The sequence below is a fragment of the Culex pipiens genome, chromosome 1 (assembly GCF_016801865.2).
Source record: "Culex pipiens pallens isolate TS chromosome 1, TS_CPP_V2, whole genome shotgun sequence".
Taxonomy (NCBI): Eukaryota; Metazoa; Arthropoda; class Insecta; order Diptera; family Culicidae; genus Culex; species Culex pipiens.
Genome location: NC_068937.1, coordinates 124,856,112 through 124,875,706, shown reverse-complemented (window position 1 = coordinate 124,875,706; position 19,595 = coordinate 124,856,112). Strand labels below are relative to the sequence as shown.

At 36.2% G+C, this 19,595-nt stretch overlaps 1 protein-coding gene across 1 annotated transcript; it reads right to left on the bottom strand.

Moving 5' to 3' along the window:
- Positions 1-11,545: 11,545 nt before the first annotated feature.
- On the bottom strand, positions 11,546-19,174 carry LOC120414281 (uncharacterized). Its single transcript, XM_039575410.2, has 3 exons — positions 19,149-19,174; positions 12,945-13,403; positions 11,546-11,687 (listed from the first exon to the last, which is right to left on the bottom strand). The coding sequence occupies exons 1-3, from the start codon at positions 19,172-19,174 to the stop codon at positions 11,546-11,548; spliced, it is 627 nt and encodes a 208-aa protein (XP_039431344.2).
- Positions 19,175-19,595: the final 421 nt, after the last annotated feature.

Sequence of the window (19,595 nt, the reverse complement as noted above, 5' to 3'; positions counted from 1 at the left end):
TTGTAAACTGTTATTATGCCACTATCACACGGAGAAAAAAGTGTTCCCAAAATCGTGAACAATCGTTCATGAAAATGGGAACCACGAACAAAGTGTTCAAATGCCATGGTACGTTTTTCGAAACTCTTTTTGCTCCGAACAGCAACAGTGAGGTTCAATAGTTTCTTCAATAATTTGTAATTAAACCTATTGATCTAGAACAGCGGTTCTCAACCTTTTCTTGGCTAGGTACCCCTTTTCGTTTTGCTTAAGCTGCTGGTACCCCTTAGTTTTTCAACATGAAATGTTTTCGCCATTTTTTTTTTGCTTCCTGGGTGTTTTTGAAACCGCATTGACTCAGGGTTATTCAAAAACACTTAAAAAGTGAAAAAATATTTTTTTGTATATTAAAAAAATCCAAAAATATTGTTAAAAAGTTAAAGTTTGTGTCTAAAATTATTTTAAAACAAGTACTGGGTAAGCCTTTTTTGTACTTTCCAAATATTATAAGAAAACAAAGGTTTTGAAAAAAAAACTTCATTCGTGGCGTTTACATTGTTTTGGCGGTTATGTGGTAGTAGAATCAGCTAATCGCATTGCTAGCAACAATTCCTCATACTGGAAACATCAAAATTGTAAAAAATTACGGCCATACGAGCGATTGTTCCTCTTGCCCCACCTTCCCCTACTTTTCTTCGATTCGATTGAAAATATTGTAAATTTTACTTAAAAAACTTTTTGATAAAGTTAAGTTTTCAAGTTGTAACTATTTTCAATTAAAAAAATCTAATATTTTGCATCCCTAAAAAAAATCTTTTTGCAATTCCGTCGTGAAACTACTTACTTTTCTTGTCATTCTTGAACGACGAAATAGCCTACTTTTCTGTACCAAAAATAACAGAATCGAATAGAAACACTTTTCAAAATAAATGCTGAAAAGTTCTACTTTTACGCACTGAAATGGGTACTGAAAAGTTGAACTTTTCAGCACTTGTTTCGAAAAGTAACACTTTTCAACATTGTTTTGATTTAAACGAACTATTGACAAATACATGAAAATTTGACTTAAAATTTCACTCAATGGGTGTTTTTTGGAATTGCAAAAAATGTTGTATGGAACTCGTTGCAAAACTTGATTTTTTCAGCACTCGTCGAATTTATCCAACTCGGTGAACCTCGTTGGATAAATGTACGACTCGTGCTGAAAAAATCCTCTTTTTGCAACTTGTTTCATAAACTACTATTACCGTCATCTGGGGCGAATCGGGACTACAGTATGAATAGGGACAGCAGTTTTTAGAACACTTAAAAGCTTGAAATTTGGAAAACGATGCACTTTTACAGATGTTCTGTGTCTGTTCTATCCGAAACTATTAAAAAATATCCAAATATTGTACAGTAACAAGGCTAAAACAGCTGTTCCCATTCGCCCCATGTGTCCCGTTTCGCCCCAGATGACGGTACAGCTTTTTTGAACATTGAACATTTTAACCTTTTAAACAACACCACGATAATATTTCGAAAAGGCGTTTTGTTTGATAATTTTGAAGAAAAGTCTTGATCTTGAAATTGAAATAGAAAAATTAAGAAAAAAAAATCACTTAATCACACATTTTTTGTAACATTGAAAATGAGATCCATATTTTCCAAGATAATATCAATAAAAAAATTAGGTACCTTATTGGGTAACATTACAATAAAAACATTTTTTCCTAAGTTTAATTTTTGGCAAAACTAAAAGACAGGTCGAAAATATAATGTTAAATTATGAAACATTAGAATCTTTTACCAACCTATTGAATTTGTTCAAGAGATGGTAGTTTCTTTCTTTCTTTTACAGATATGAGACAAAAATTTAAAGAAAAAATGAGCAAAAATCTAAAAAAACGGTACACTTTATTTAAAATAATAAAATGCAAGCGATTTTTCTCATTTAAATATTTTAAATATTTTTTACTTGTGTATGGACAGCCCCCATTTTGTATGAATCAATCAATATAGCTTTATGACGTTTCGCGTACGCACACTAGCGCATCATTTGGTTTTGCTGGCTGACAAAATTTAACCTCACTTTATTTTCGTGTACGTACACGCAATACATACGCACGTAGAATGCTCTATAATGCAAAATAGTTTTTTTTTCAAATTTAATGATAATCGATTTGCAAAAACGAAGTGAATAAAATAACCTGCAAAAATTGTTGCGTTATTTTTTTGTTTCTAATCTGTTGGTTTTTGCTTCTCTCAAAATTTTTGTCTGGGATATTATTCAAATGTTCGCCATTACGGGGTTTGTCTTCCGGTACCCCTTGAGACCACTCGTGGTACCCCCAGGGGTACATGTACCCCAGGTTGAGAACCGCTGATCTAGAACCACCCTGTCGAAACCACAACATGCGTACATTTGCTGGTCTTGTTCCCGCGTTACGCGATATGTTCATTCATACGAGGATTTCCTATCGGTATAGAAACTCCCTCCTACTCTCATCCTTTCGCAATGATCCTTTCCAGTTGCACACATTCGTAGAACACTGCCATGGCATATCCCAGGAATTTTCCCCTCGCAAAATGCAGAGTGAAACAATATTGTGCCTTTTGTTAAGCCGAGCGAATCGCTTAATTAGATTTTGATTAAACTTTTGCACTGATGTGTGAGCCCGGTTGATAGGCGCAGGTTCACACACACACTCCACAGACAAACAGAATGGAACGTATAAGGTAGTAGAATAAAGATTTTCCTATCGGCCACGGTCCAATGGTTGTGCAGTTACTACAATGGATAGAATGAAAATCAGAGTAAATTAACCAAAAACAGTGTGATGCAAAAGAGTGAGAAAAATGTATTAATTTTAATGATGATGCACGGAGAGACCGTGCCCAGATATTTTAACAATTAAAATTGTTGATTTTACTTTCGTAAATTTTAACAAAAACGTACTTGTTACTGCCAATATTCCGTTAAAATAACTAAAATTTAGTATTAATTTAATAACATGTTTGTTGAAAATGCTAGAGGCAAAAAGCTAACAGATTTCCCGAACTCGAATGAACGTGCTCGACTGTTAGCTTTGGTTTTAGGAAAATCAAAAAATTTGTTGGTTGAATATAATTTAGTTGAATATTTAAAAGATGAACTTGGGTTTGTTTACGTCTGTCATTTGAAGTCAGGATTCGAACGAGAGCGGTCGATTTGTTGAGGATGTGTTGTTAATTATGAAGTGAGAGGAAGTGAAAGGTGAAAATTACACTATTTAGCTAATGGCAAATCATAGTGTTGCAACTGGGGAGGTGGAATTGGTGAGTAGGTTTGTTGATGATTTCTTTGCAGGTGATAAACTATGAAGAGCAAGAGGACGACCTTCGCCATGAGGACCTCCAATGCGAGTGAGTTGAACACGTTAGAAGAATGTTTGATGGAACGAGAGGGCAATAAAAGGGAAAAGCGGGCCGACTCTTCACGGATAGAGCAGTCCGGGCAAATTTAACAAAATGTTGGTTAATCCAAGTAAGTATAGGTTTATTTTTGCACAATAATTTATCTAATGTGATTCTTATTAGAAAACTGAATCATTAAAAAGATTCGTGCTTACGACGGATAAAATATTAATGAACCATTATTTTTTTCAGAATCATCAATTATAAAATACGTGGAAATGCCATGTGTACGCAACATAAACAACATAAAAATAGAGATGAAGTAAAACATATAAAAAAATTGAAATATATAAAATATATAAAAGAAGATAATTATTATCTTGAAAGTTTTGTTGCAATACGACTGCTCAATAAACTGGTAAGTAAAACTCAAAATATTTTTTTTAGAAATCGGAGTACGTTAAATAAATTGAATCAAATCCAATGAAAGTTTGTTGCCAAAAGTAATTGTTAAATTAATGCAACCTTGGTAAGTAGCATTATTGATATTTCTTCTTTCCTCAATAAAATTTCATTTATTTACGTTCCTTTTTTCAGTTTATAGCCGAAATTAAGAATTTTGTATTAATTTTTTTTTTAAACTTCATCATCCCGGTACGAGAATCGAACTCACGACCTCTGGATTGGAAACCCAGCATGCCGCTAGTCGAAACCCATCCCCTACCGGTCAGTATTCCCAGTGAGCATATTTACTCCTTTAAGGGATCTGACTTTGCCGAGCCAGACAGGAATCGAACCCATCACCTTCCGCTTACAAGGCGAAACGCGTAACCTCACGGCCACGGAAGCTCGTCGACTAATACATTTCACATGTCTATTTGCAGCAAAAGGTTCACTTTAGTGAAAATGCTGTGTCCAACCACAAGAAAAATAACTAAACCTGAGACCATTGTAGATGATGATGACTTATCGGATGATTTCACAGTGATGGTAAGTGGATACAACACTTAATTTTATACAACATAATAAAAATATAGGCTTAAAACTTGGTGAAAATTTTGCTCGATTTCTATTTTTCAGGAATTCATGTTAAATTAAGTAAAAGTAAATTTTTCCCAGTTCCTGAGGGGAACACCCGTGAAGAGTATCGGGGCCGGCATTTACAAAGCGGATTCAGTGGCAGTTTTTCACTCAACTAATGTTAACATGTTTAGGTTAATGTTAACATTCCATAGGTCGCCTCCCTAAGGTGTCGTGATAAGGTCCAGTTTGTGACGATACACTACCTTCCCTTTACTAAGCAATCGAATCCAGAAGGGAAAAGATCACCAGTTGTGTTGGTCCGAGCCGGGATTTGAACCCCGATCTACCGCTTACGAGGCGGAAGCGTTACCACTAGGCCACGTGGCTCGGTCATGTTAAATTAAACATCTTTTTTAAATATGTTTAACAAAATTTGTAATATGCTTTTTCATTATTTTTAGTTTAATGCAACGTAATTTTTTAAAACATTAATCAAACATTACATGTTTTATAACAACAGTTGAAAAAAAAGTTTTGTTTTGATGCTTTTTAACAGTAACTTAACAACTTCATGCAAAAAAAAACAAATTAGTACAAAACGTTAAATTTTTAGGCAGAATAAATGCGAAAATAAAAACACTCAGCATTAATTTATGAGGCATTATTACAAAATTTACTGCAAATTCAATAAAAATATTGCTAACAACACCTAATTATTGACTACATGTACTAATATTTGTCTGTATTCAAGTAAGACAATAGTTAAAATATAGCTAGAAATTCGGTCCAGCCTATATCGTTAGATAATTAAAAAAATATATATATCAACACTTACATAAATTATGTCTAATTAAAATTTTTTTTGTTATAAAATACTAATAATTTGATGCATGCAAAAATATTTCGGTTGATACAACGAAAAAAAATTGTTAAAAAATAGTTGAAAAACATTTCCCAGCCTGTTTTTAACAGAATATTCCACAATATTTCAGCTGAAAACAAGAAACTTTTAGTTAATTTTCTGAAAAAAATATTCTAGCAGTCGACTGCTAGAATTTTTTTCGGCCATTTAACCAACAAAAATTGCAATTCCAAGTATTTTTTTAGTTAATTTTAATTACCGGTGGTCAGCAATTTCGGGTTAACAAAATCAACAATCGATTGTTGAAAAAAAAGCTGTGTAAAAAATTAACCCATACTTTTAGTTAAATTAACCAAGATTTTCTTAGATTTGTCCCGGCCGGTCTCTCCGTGTGATGATGATGATAATGATCCAGTATAAGCAATAATATAAGTTTACTTTTCTGGAAAAAATCTAAAATTCAAGCTAATTTTACAGTGTCAAAATTCGAATAGAATACAATGGAAAACTGTCCTCAGGAAAATTTGCTAAACTCTTTCATTGATGTGTGTGTATGTGCGAGTAAAAAAAATCAAATTTAAAAGTGCCTAAAGGCAATATTGCCTCCAGCGATTAAACAAAAAAAAATCCCAGTCAGTTGATTTCCCCACCAATGAATTGTGGAAAGTTTTCTAATCACAGCAGTTCCATTGAATCCATTCGCAACGTGTATGTGTGTGTGCTTATTTTCCGCACACTACAATATAGCTTCCACTGATAAACACAAATATTATTCAACACAAACAAGGCTGATGTGCTCGGCCGCGGGTTTTCATGCTGCGCCGGGTTTTGTGCAGAAACAATCAAAATTTGCTCGAGAGATACACACATACGCGCGCACACGAACAACATTGTTATCTTCTATGTTGACCATCCGTTTGGAATTATGCAATGCGCGTTGTAGGCCCCCTGAACTAGGCTAGACAATGGCAGTTCGGTCTGGTGATGCTGTTTAGGTGGACAATTCAATTTGCGTTACGCGTGTGGCGTAAGCAGCGTAGTCATCGCAACGAAGATTTAATAACGATTTAGAACAGAAACATTAAAGAGAGATTTCTATTGCATAACGAATGTTTGTCCACTCTCCACACCACACATATTGTTCAACTAAAAATCTGGTCTTTGAAGTAGAATGTTGTTTGGTTGGGCGTTTAAGCAGAATGCATTGCTGGAAATACCTCATCTTTTCTTTTTTTTAAGATTTCTTATTTTTAACCATAATATTTCCCGAACCGAACCCAAATCAAAAGCGGTAACATTACCACAATATTTATTTTACAGATTTTTCTTAAACGCACTATTTATCTAGTTAGTTTGCAATACGTCGTAACAGCCATTGAGACCTCCGACACTTGTTTGTTTTTTATTTGAAACAAATCAAATTTTCATTGTTTTTCACTAAAAGCCATTTAAGGACGTGCAGATGAACAATTCAAAGCATTTAAGACTTGATTATACGTAAATTGGTCGAGAACCGACCGAAAAACGTGTATGTTTACAAATGGCGCTTAGGACCTTTTGAAAATTACCCCGAGCAATTCCCCAAAAAAAAGCATGATTCGAAAAAAAAGTTCTCCGATCGGGCTCAAATTTTTTTGGGGGGTTCTTTGGCCGAATTAATCAGACCCGTATTTTTTTTTTTGTTTGGCCATAAGGGTACGCCGTGTTAGGGTGGTCCAAAAAATGGCCATTTTCGTCGATTTTCGCAAAAACCACTTTTTTGAAAAATCATAACTCCGCGCCATTTCAACCGATTTTAGCTGTCTTGGACGCAAATTAAGGGTAATAAGAAGTTTCAAAAATCTAGCCTAACATTTGAAAAGGTCGAATGAAACTTTAACATGCCATTTTGACGGTGTCTGGACCAAAGAACCTATGTCTGGAAATATTTTTATCGGATTCCTCGGACAATTTCACATATTATACTAAAAAATTAGAGGAGTTCATTTACAAGATTCTGAGACATGATTTTTTGAAAATAAAATCCGTGTTTTTTGGCACGCCACGCGCAAAAATGGGAAAATGACGAAAATGGGAAAAAATCAACTTTTTTTACTAAAACTGCGATAACTTAAAATTTTCAGCGATGACCTATACTGCCCCTGATCGCATAAATGTCTCATATGCATTTTCTTCGTTTTTGAGTTATTGATGCAGTTTGGTTCAAAATCGTGTCCTCTTTCTGAAAAGCCTACACCATCCAGTACTTTGTTCTAGACATCAGGAGGAAATCCAGTTTTTTCGTGAAAACATAACACGTAGCCTTATGCATGAGACAAAAATGCCTTGCGGGTTTCTCAGCTTGCTGTGTTTGCATATGGGACATTTATGCGAACATGGGCAGTATAGCTTTTTGAAGTTAGCAGTTTCAAAAAACGGGTGCCACGATATTTCAACACAGATGTGTCCAAATCGGCTCAAAATTTTGGCGAAAACTCGTTAAACCGGTCCCGTATAAATGACGAAGGCCGATTTAAAAAAAATATTTTAGAAAAAGATAAAAATATTTTTTTGATTTTTTTTTTTTAGAAGCAAAATTTATAAATCGGGCTTCTTCATGCACACGGGATATGTCTTGAGAGTCTTCACCCCAAATTTCAGCCAATTTGGTTCACCCCATCTCGAGTTATCGTGGCACCCGTAAATCAACTCAGCGATTCGAGAATAACGCTCACAAATTTTGACAGTTTGCTTTCCGGGAAGACGGTAATAACAAAATTCATGACATTTCAATAACAAATACTGTTAAAATAACAGAAATTGTTATGGAATCTTCTAGAAAAATCCATTATTGCATAAGGGTTTAATAACAGTTTATGTTATCATAACCAAATTTGTTATTGGTCTGATATTGGTTGAAAGCCAAAACAACTTTGGAATAACATTTTTTGTTATGGAAGCATACCTCCAACTGTTATTGGGATGATCGGATTAGTTGTTAAAATAACAAAAAATAATAACAGAGAGTTGTTCGAAGAATAACTAAAAATGTTATTAGTCTGTTATTACAATAACAATCCAATAATAAAAAAAATCATAACGACGGATAACAAATCATGTTATAAATAACAAAATGTTATTGGCCTAGTATTTTCAAAGATCAAAAAAAATTATTCCAAAGTTATTTCCGTCTGCTCGGGTTTGCGCATGGCAAAATGGATTTAGTAAAATTTCTGTGATGTGAAATTTTGTGATTTTTTAAATGTATGTAACCCGTAAAGATATTTTTTTCAAAGTTAATGTATTTTTCCGATCCACGATCCATGGTCCGATAAACCGGAAGTTTGATTATTAGTTTGGAGGTAAAAAAGTAAATCTTTTTCAAGGTTGCATTTTATAGGAAGTTATCCAAGGAATTCGACAAATATAAAATTTTAACCCCAATACTATTTTTACTCTTTTAGTTTTAACCCTTTCCCAATTTTTGTTATTTTTTTTATTTTTTCACCATCGTGTTTCCTGGAACTAAAATGAATCATTGACGAGAAACAGCGTGTACTTTATTTCGCACAATCAACATTTTTTCAGTAAAATCGCTGTTTCTCGTCAGGTTCACTTAATTTAAAGTTTTCATTGATTTTTGTGTAAAATTGCCCGGGGAATACGATGGTGGTAAAAATAATTACAAAAAAAGGGAATGGGTCAAACCCACATATTGAAACCAAGTGGTGCGGGGTTAGCAAAATCAGTGTTTCTGTATGATATCGCTTGTCAAATATAAATAAAAAACTAAAATGAAGACTGCTATTCGCAAACCATTGCCGTGCAAGTAAAATACCTCAAAAATAACACGCTCTCCAAATAAATCACATCTCCTCCTACATTGACGGAGAGTCCCATTTCCCACGAAATAACGAGGGCGGAAGCAAGTAATTTGCGCTCCGTCGTCAAATATTTCCCGACATTAATAATGGCAAAATTTCAATTTCATCACTTCCGTCAACGTTACTCTTGCCACGCAATTTGTACCCGTCCAATCCAGGGCATCGTGGCTGCTCGTGATACTCGCGCGTTTGACGAGTGTTTCCAGAGGAAGGGTTGCCAGAAGCACACCGACTTGTGCAGTCGTTACTGAAGACCTTCGTTTGCGAAAATGTGAGAAGTGAGGTCCGGATTGCAATTTGAACGAGGCGATGAAATAAAAAACAAAGATTTTGCTACACAAGTGACCTGGATTCTGGAGCCCTGCAACGGATCCAGCGTTGCCAACGCACGCGTAGACTATTCCCATCCCTGGCAGCACTTCGGCCTGATGACGTCGCGTTCGGTGGGTTGTAATAAATTATCATTAGATCCGTTGCATGATTTATGATTATTTAAATTTCTGACAGTATGCTCAGCACCTCCTTCCGCGGGAAGATCCTGTCCCGGGCGTTCTTCATCATCCAAAGTGACGCACCGCGGGAAGGATGATGCACACTGCTGGTGAGCAGAATATCCTTGGTGTTTGGTCTTCCGCGGAAGAGTCGATGGTTCTGGGAGGTGCATCAAGTCCCCCGTTCGGTTCATCAACTCGCACATCCATAATGGAATTTCGCAATGCTTCCACTTGAACAGCTTGACACGAGTTCCGCGGGAAGTCTCGAAGTGTAAAGGAAATTACTGCGCATATCATTAACCTCCAAAGTGGAGCAAGTTTCGTTCGTTTGAAAGTAAGAGTTATACTGCGGTTTTGTAGACATTTTTTCAAATTCTTCCTTCGACTTTTTTTCTCATCGTGACGAATGGTTTTATTGAAAATCATGTTAGTTAAAATTTAAATCATGAAACCATTTAGTTTCTCACCAATCTTTTTTGCCAATCTCATCCCTGAATCTTTGTGAACCTGCCTGCCCATTCCACGTGCGCACTTTTGCAGATTCATTTGCAGTAAAATTAATATTAATAGAAGCAATTCTCTGCACTCTCACTCCTCCCACCATCCACGCTCATGAGACAGTAAAAACTCAGTTGATTGACACCTTTTCATAACTTGTTTTATCTGCAATGTGATTGTTGGACAGTTTTGAAAAAACCTCCAAAAATTTAGACCAGATAATCCAGACCAGATAATTTTACGGGTTTGCTCCATTCGGCCCAGTTTGGGATCCCAAAAGTCCCCATTAAAAAATTTAAAGTTTGGTGAAGACCTAACAAAGCTCTGAACTTCACAATATTCTGTGCAAATTTTTAGGCATCAGCTTTCAAACATTACAAAACCAAAGGAGCAGAGTTGGAAAAGAATTCAGGAAACTTTCCTGTTTCCTTTCCGACAAGTTTGGTATCTTTAGCTATTGGTATTTCAAAATAAATTTAACTTTAAAATAACCCATACATTATTTTAAAAAGAGACTTGTTTTACTGTCAAACCATCCAGGTCCTTCTGTAAACGCACTCGTTCAGGTGTTTATTTCACTCGGACAAATAAACGATTCTGTGCGGATGTGGGAGGAGGTTTAACCCACCGATGCAGAACGCAGGAGTTTGAGTTTAATTTTTCATTCTCCATTACACAAAACGATTGCTGTGCCATTTTTAAATTTTTATGCTTTTTCAGGATGGCAACAGCCAGGGTCACCATTGGCGAGCCGTTATTTATGCCTCCGAAAAGGTGTTTTTTTTTCGAAAGGGGTAAACTGTGATTCAAGTGAAACAATTTGTTTTAATTTTTCATTTCAGGCTTCCCTCAGCCGTTAAATGCGTGAACTGGAACCGGTCCGCCTCACCTTATCACGCCGGTGATTCCACCCAGTTTATCAGATTTTTTTTAATGGATCGACGCAACAGGGGAATTTTGGTACAAATGCGCCTGCTGATAGGCAAATTTGCAGCAGCGTTCATTGTATGATCCAAGCGAGATCTTGCACATCGCTAAAAGTACCACAAAATAATGTATTTCGATTAACAGTCATGTTCAATTAGCCCCGACGGCCCATTTGAAACCCTTTCAGTCAACTGGATCGCCCCAAATTTGCGCCACTGTATTTAATTTCTCGAACTTCCGGTGCGAAATACGAGTACCAATTGTGAACTTTATACTTTCGGCCGATCAAGCGCGCGCCAGTATTTGCCGGATCGATTAAAATATTGAATTTTGCATGGCCCCGGAAATGCCGGTCATCGCGGCACGTGCAGGCGCTGGCCAACCCCCGAAAAACGCAGTGCTAATTACCCCGACTATCTCACCCTCCCGGTACTTAACCTTAATTAACGCCGGCGCCACACCGAGAAAGCTCACACGATAACGGCCACCGCCATAAAGGCACATAATTTTGCGCTTTAGAATCGCTACCCCCGCAGCCCCGGAATGCAACCGCGGAGGAAGTCCAAAATTGCAACCGACGGTGCATAACCATTTCCTTTGCGGGGGACGTTCCGGTGAACGGATTGGGTGCTGGTTTCATGGTGCAGAACGTTATCTTTTTTCGTGCTGGGTAGAGGATCCTGAGGAGGAGAAGAATCACCTTAGTTGGTGCAATCTTGGAAAGTTGTTTAATCTGAGTATGGGCATAATATTTCGTAAAGGTAGTCAGCTAAAATTTGCAAGCGGTACAATTTTAATTTTCAAGAATCATAAACAAAAAGTGTCCAGTTTAAAAAAAACTGTTTTCATCCAACTAAAATACTTCATCAAATTGGGAGTAAAATTTTACATAAACATCCCTTTGACACACAATATCAATGTCAACAAGGTTTCAAGCCGGAAAATCATTAAAAACGTGTCTTATTAAAAACTCTCAAAAATCAAAAAATGGACCAAAGTTTGACAAAAATCGAATTCGATAACGTATGAGTTGACAGAAAATGTTCTAATAATATCTAATAAATGCGAGAAAATTCGCTTCAAAATTATGATACTTTCGGTTTTTTGTAGGATCTCAAGCGTAACTCAATGTCGCAATGACTAACAATTCAAAAGAGCGGAAAACTGTGAGTATTTTTAGGAAATCTGGACACTATTTCGGTTCTGTCAGAGACATGAATTTAACGAATTTCTGCCCAACTGTGTAATTTCAAATCGAGAATCTTTTGTTACCACAAATTAACCCAGAGAGAACACTGGCATTAGATTTTTGGTTCCACGTCGCGGTATTTTCCGTTTCATTCAAAGGTACACGCCGTGCGGCATTTCAGAATGTTTCATATACATTGTTGCCAGCGATTTTCTGCACTTTTAGTGCTATAAAAAAGCATACCTGGCAAAATGGCAAGCAATTCGAAGAAAAAGATCAACAAAGTGCGGCGCGTCGTTTCGAGACTAGTTTGTGCCGCGTGTCTTTTGGGCAATACGCGCAATACACCTCACGCCTGCTTCCAGCTAAACTTATAGAGCCAAACAATGAAATGACTTTTCTCCGGACTGTTATCTGTGATTACTCTGAGGTGCTTCTAAGATTTTTTTTGTCAGAAAGAAATGTTTATAATTTTAATTCAAAGACTTAGAATGCTAACAAGCCTTTTCTCTTAATTTTGCAGTGAAGCACTTTTTGTATATATTTTTATTTGAAACATCACTGTAATTCGATTTGTTTGTTCAAATTCTTGTGTTCCTGTTGTTTTACCATAATCATATGAAACTGGATATTTTAATATTCATTTGTGACTATCATAAATAGTGAAATAGATTCATTCCATTTTTTTTTAAGCAACCATACAAAAAAAAATCCTATTTAAAAAAGGTTCATACAAATGTAGACAAAATGCAGTAACTTGCCACAGAAACATCGAATTTCCGTCCGGCTCCCCAAACCCTTTGCGAGTCAAGGCCTTGTTCTCACAGCACGACGTGTACAGATATTCGTCAAAGTGTAAATTCCGAACGTAATAAATTCCACTGTACCCCGGTGCTTCCTTGACTTCCCACCTGCCCTGGCTCTCGCCAAACCCCGGAATCCAGGTGAACACCTCGCGCTGGCCCGAATCCGGATTGTAGCCGGCCTTATCGAACGCGTACAAGTCCTCGTTGCCGTTCTTCAGCGTGATCCGATAGTGCGACCCGTCCTTCACCAGACTCCATTCCTCGGGGGAGCTCTCCAGAGTGATGGTTCTACGTTCCCGGTCGTACGGTGATGAACCGGCCAAATATTTTCCAGATTGGACACTTCGAATCTTCACACTCCCCGTGGGAACCTCATGGCGATGAGTTCTAAAATTAAGGTTTACACTAGAGCAATTCTCTACGAAATCGGTTTTTTTTCTTAAATTTTAATTTTTAGATTTTTTAATCCGACTGAAACTTTTTTGGTGCCATTCGTGAAATTTTCCGATCTTTTCGAAAAAAATATTTTCAAAATTTTTAAACCAAGACTAACATTTTAAAAGGGCGTAATATTGAATGTTTGGCCCTTTTAAAATGTTAGTCTTGGTTTAAAAATTTTGAAAATATTTTTTTCGAAAAGATCGGAAAATTTCACGAATGTTTCATATTTTAACATTGTAAATCGGACCATAAGTTGCTGAGATATCGACATTAGAAAATGGTGTGTTGTTTGGGTGGGACTTTGAAAACATCAATTTTCCTGTTTTTAAACCTTTGCATGGCAATATCTCAGCAACTAAGGGTCGTATCAACAAAGTTCAAAAATGAAAAATATAGAGAATTTTCTCAGCTTTTCAAAAATATTTTTTTTTCAAAAGTGGGCAAACATGTGCACTTATTTAAAAAAATTAAAAACTTCGACTATTTTCAAAAAAAGTCGCCTTAAAATGGATTTAACTTGAAAACGGTGCACTTTTTCAAAATTTCACTGAAGTACTTTTTGATTGCAAATTTGATTCTACATCGAAAAATAAAGTTGAAAAATTTTTGCGACCTATTTTTCGATTTTTTGAAAAAATCAGTATTGATTCAAAAATTCATAACTCGCTCAAAGATTTTTTGCAAAACCTGGAAATTTCTGAAAAGTTGGTCCTCCAAAACATATCAAAAAATTAAAAAAAAAATAAAATAGTGTTTTTTTGCAAATCAAGTTTTAGTAACAAAAAGTTAAATAATAAATCACCAAAAAAAAATTTACCGTGCATCATTTTTTTCCAATGTAGTCCATATTCATACCTACAACTTTGCCCTTGGTGTCTTGGTCGATCAAAAAAATCCTTCAAAAGATACAGATTTTTGAATTTTCATACATCATTTTTGTATGGCCAGCTGCCAAATTTGTATGGAAAATTATATGGACAAATTAATGATGCAAAATGGCTTCTTTGGGCATACCGAAGGCATCAAAAAAGTTTCAGTCGGATTAAAAAATACAAAAAAAAATCGAATGACCGAAATCTGAGGGAACTGCTCACTAACAAAATGTATGCAAAAATTAAGTTTCTCACCTTTTTTGAAAATCGTTCGTTGGGCCGTCCGTTGAGTCTTCATGGTGATCATGCAAAGACTTCGCACTGGTGAAACTGCAGACAAATGCGACAAGCAAGAATGACACTAAAATCGGCTTCATCGTGACTGTTAACAGTTAACTGAATTACTGAGCGCCTAAAATTACTGAGCGCTAGACCGAGCCACGTAGCCCAGTGGTAACGCTTCCGCCTCGTACGCGGTAGATCGGGGTTCAAATCCCAGCTCGGACCAACACAACTGGTGATCTTTTCCCTTCTGGAATCGATTGCTTAGTAAAGGGAAGGTAGTGTATCGTCACAAACTGGACCTTATCACGACACCTTAGGGAGGCGACCTATGGAATGTTAACATTAACCTTAACATGTTAACATTAAGTTGAGAATGAAACTGCCACTGAATCCGCTTTGTAAATGCCGGCCCCGATACTCTTCAAGGGTGTTCCCCTCAGGAACTGGGAAAGATTTACTTTTTTTAAAAAAAAATCACCGTATTTATATTCAAATCAGTAAGTCGTAATAACGGCAGCTAATTGGTTAGATGTCATTCCAGAAAATTGATAGATCATGTTAGTAAACATATCGGATTAACACGAGAAATGACGTGTCATTTTTCAGTGGATTGCATAACCTGAGATTCTTAGTAAATGTAAATTAGAATCTTGTTGTGGAGGAGCATTTGAACACAGGGTTTAAATGAGATATTTAAAATCTCGTCGATAACAAATTTCAAGATTGTTCAGGTGAACACTGATTACGCAATCGAATATTAAAGTGGACGCGTAATGCTTAATGCCGAATTTTCAGATCATTTTCTGACCTACACATTATTTTGCAGCCTATAACCAGTTATAGAAATGAAAAAAAAATGTTTAAGAATTCCTTTTCATGTTTTGTGTGCACAAGATTGTTTATTTTTACTCTTTGGTCCAACAGCTAGATCTTTTTTACTAGATGTTTTAGGCTCCACCCTGTAAACCCCCCCCCCCCCCCCACCTCCTCACTCCTTACCATTTTTCTATTATCAAAGTTTTTTTATGCTAAAAGTGTAAAGAGAACGGATAAAGTCAAATGCTTCCTCTTTCTTGCAGTTATTCAAAAAGTAATATTCCTCCCCCCCCCCCTCCCCCTCCCCATTTCTTTAAATATTTTTTATTAGTTTACATCGTCATCCTGATCATCACACACATATGAAACACACGGCTACGTCACGACTGTCATCCACATACAAGGCAAGTGAAGTCAAAATCGAACCAAGATCGAACCAAGTTTGTGGCGCGTAGCGTTTGAAAAGGTCGTATGCGCATCGGTCATAATTTATAAAAAAATAAAACTTTTTCAAGCTCATTTTTTTTTCTTTAAAAAGACTTACATTTAATCTCGGACTTGAACTTGAGGACCAGCATTAAATTCCATCGAGCATCTTATGTTGGCATATCATCTTTTTGGTGTACAATTAAAGCTAGTTTAAAACATTTTCGACGGAAATTTAGTGAGTATTTTGATAGCGCAATTTATTTTAAGCCAACGGTCAGGAAGAATCAAACGTTATTTAAGGAAATTGAATATATTTAATTTTTAGTCAAGTGTATTGTGATATATTGCTTGAATGGTGAAGTAAAACATTGTAATATTTTGATATTATAATTGTTAAATTAGGAGAAATTTAAGTAATACTTGAAATTATCTCAAATATATGTGCAAAAGAAAATGAAAACTTACAAAAAAATAATTTGAAAAAATAATTATGTATGTATTTCATACAACCTTTTCAAAATCCACACGTAAACAATATTGACAGCGCTTCTACCGGTGACTTCAGAAAACTGCATGTGTGTCAGATCCTTGATGAAACACAATAGCTTATAGGTCCTTAAAAATAAACTTCTTATGCTTCATAAGTTCACCTAAAACATTAAAGTATTTTTCCCCTTTCTGAATTGGTACTGGAATCGTTGAAAATAAGAAAAACTTTCACTTCATCAGCGTACTCTAATGAAGTTCTCAATTTTATGTTAACATTTGCTGCTACAGGGTAAAAATATATGCGACGTCATTCAACTACGTGTAGCTTATGCAGGTACCAGGTACATGAAACTGTAGTTATTTTAGCTTAAACTTGCTGTAAAATCGTTTTTGCATTTTTGTAAAGATTACCTTGTTCTTAAGATTCCAAATTTAAAAAACAAACCAATTTAAAGTGCAGGATGGTGCGTACTGGATTAAAGAAGTAAATAATTTGTAACTATATGACAAATAATTTTAGTAATTAAAAAAAAAGAATAAAAAAATGTGAACATTATGTCAATAAGGAAAGTATATCTTATTACCTTTCCAAAACTCCAAAAATATTTAAAATCATGGTAAAATCATTTCTTTATGATCATTTGAAAAGTACAGATATTTTCTGGAAAAATGAACCATTTCACACTCCTTTTTGACTTTGATATTGTGTATCTCGGAAACTATGGCACCTACTGCTTAAGAATTTGGAATATTTCTTAGTTGAAATGTTTACTATCAACTAAAATCAATGAAACAAATATTCAAAAATGCAACATTTTCTATTTTTGGCCACCTGCTAGCCCATAGTGCTGTGCTCTCTTATGCTAACTATATATCGAAAAGCTTAGTACAAGAGAGCACAGAGGCATCGAATTACATAAATTAAAATATGATAAGTAAGTGATGTTTTCTTCGCCTGAACTTTTATCTTCTGCAAAGTTCTTCCGAGAGGCTAGAAAATTGAAACTGAGTGTGTTTTGATACTAAAAACTATACACGATTCTCAAACGTTATGTTAACCGTTTAACTATATTCAATTTCAATTTAAAATTTACTCAAACAGTTCGTTAACACTTTCCAAAGAAACTAAATCCCTTTTAGGAATTTCATCAACCACTTGCACGTCATTGGACTGCAACACGTTCGATTACCTTCGTAATCGTCCTGTGGTTTAGCTCAGGAATGCCAACGAGGTCCGTGCTACGATGTAATCTCAGATATCTGTCTGCACTCTTTGATCTAATCAGCTCAATCAACGACCGCAAAAATCACACTTTCGCAAATTGGCTGTCAACACAGACCGTCTGAATGGTTCAATATTGTCATCGACGTGATGGCACTTTGGTTACACCAAGACAAACTCCTCCCTTGTTGGTACCCCACCTCACTCCTTCTAAACCATAAGGCCAGAGGCCATCTGGGGTGGGTCGGAGGACGACAGCAGCAGGTGAGACAAACTTTCTTGTCATTGCGTTGTCGTTCATCGGCCAAAGGAGGACAATCATGTCTGAGAATGTACACCAGAGCTCCAGCAAAGTCCCAGACATCAGACGATGACGGAAGCCATCAAAACGTGCTGTCACTCTTAATTGAATTTTGGCCAGATTTGAGCTCGAGAGTGAAGAGTGTCGGAACGCGATACCAACGACCGTGACATGGCGGGGATTTTCCGGTTCCGGAAAACCACAGTGATTTGATTTCCGAGCAGATTGCCGGAAGAATATCAAATCAAGATGGTGTTTAGTTTGAGGGGGAGCCATTAAGGAGTGGGTTGTTTGTTGGAATTAGTAATTTGAGAGATCTTAACTTGATGATTTGATTGTCATAGCTGGGCTGTGAATACTTAAGTACTGAGATTAGCGTTTGTCCTTTCATTTGTAAAGAGAACCCAAAGTTATTATGGGTTCAATTCAATCGATTAAAATATGCTGAGACATAGAAACAAAATTGATTTATATAACCTGATTTTTCAACGCCAATTCTTTAAAAAACTGATGGTACACTTTCTTCCATCTCTTTCTGATTACAATTGGTAGATTTTTCTGAAAACTTAAAATCAACTTAATTCCCTGCAAATAAATACATTTGAAAACAAATCGACGTTGTCGTGCTATCTTGTCGCACGTCGCTTTTTGACTTTTCGAGAAAAACGCGTTTTTTTTACCTTGAATAAACAAAAATTAGAGCACGGATAAACAATAACAAACACGCTTGGTTTGGCTGGCCATTCTGTGCATTGTCCCGATGTTTGATTGATTCTGGTTGCAGTAGTTCTAAGTTATGATTAAAAATGTTTACGGTTTTCGGGCATGTACGTGTGTCAAACGCGTTCTGTCCTAAAATCCCTTTGGCCAATTTTCGCACTTACAGCAATTTTCAGGGTATGCCAAGATAGCACGACAAAATTGAAACTTTTTTCATTTGACAAGTGACAACAATGCACGGAGTTATTTGGTCTATATTGAATATCTGGGGATTGAAAATATTGAAATCGAACTATTGGGATCTGTGAAGCTCAAAAGGTGAGGCATTGAAAGCTGCACAAAATGGCGTTAATAACTCAATTTGGCCCAAAACGAAAGTGCGACAAGATAGCACGGCAACTACGAAACATTTAAACAAAACATATAATCATGTTTCAGCTGTAAATCCTTAACACAGTCCGATTCATACATTCTCACGAAAGCTCAAGTTGGTATTCTGTCAATAAACATACAACCGTTCAACAACATGATTTATGTCAGATTCTGGAACAAATTACACCATCTTCATCGTAGTCGTCATCATCGTAGTCAGATCGTTCCATCTATCGACAGCAGCCTGATCTACCCCAACAACCTCCTACAACCAACCAACAAGACCCGGTTCGAGGCGGTCAAGTTGCTAGAGATTACTTGTAGCTTTGTTACTGAGACACTGTTGAAAAAATCGCGTAATAAAAAAATGGTCTCATACCATTTGCCCTATAGGGATCAAAACTAAATCTTTTTCAACTGTGCAAAGCTTTGTTTCATAGATACTGAAGCCCATGATATCACGTATCATCATCACCATCAAATCACTCAAAGTCGCTCCTTCGACCCCCCTCTGATGGCTGTTCCAGATACTGTTGTTGTACGCAGCCCAGCTGATGCGGGTAGACCTCTCCAGCTGCATATAAAGCCGCGCTATCAGCGTTGTGCCAAGTCATGTTTTTCTTGACTTTTGG

What these genes read in the sequence shown, in the direction of transcription:
- LOC120414281 (XM_039575410.2), bottom strand. Translation starts at nt 19,174, where the DNA reads ATGATGACGACTACGATGAAGATGGT. An exon ending in ACGACTACGATGAAGATGGT is followed by an intron (nt 13,404 to 19,148) that starts GTAATTTGTTCC and finishes CCTTAATTTTAG; the next exon opens with AACTCATCGCCATGAGGTTC. An exon ending in ACTGCATTTTGTCTACATTT is followed by an intron (nt 11,688 to 12,944) that starts GTATGAACCTTT and finishes TCCTCTACCCAG; the next exon opens with CACGAAAAAAGATAACGTTC.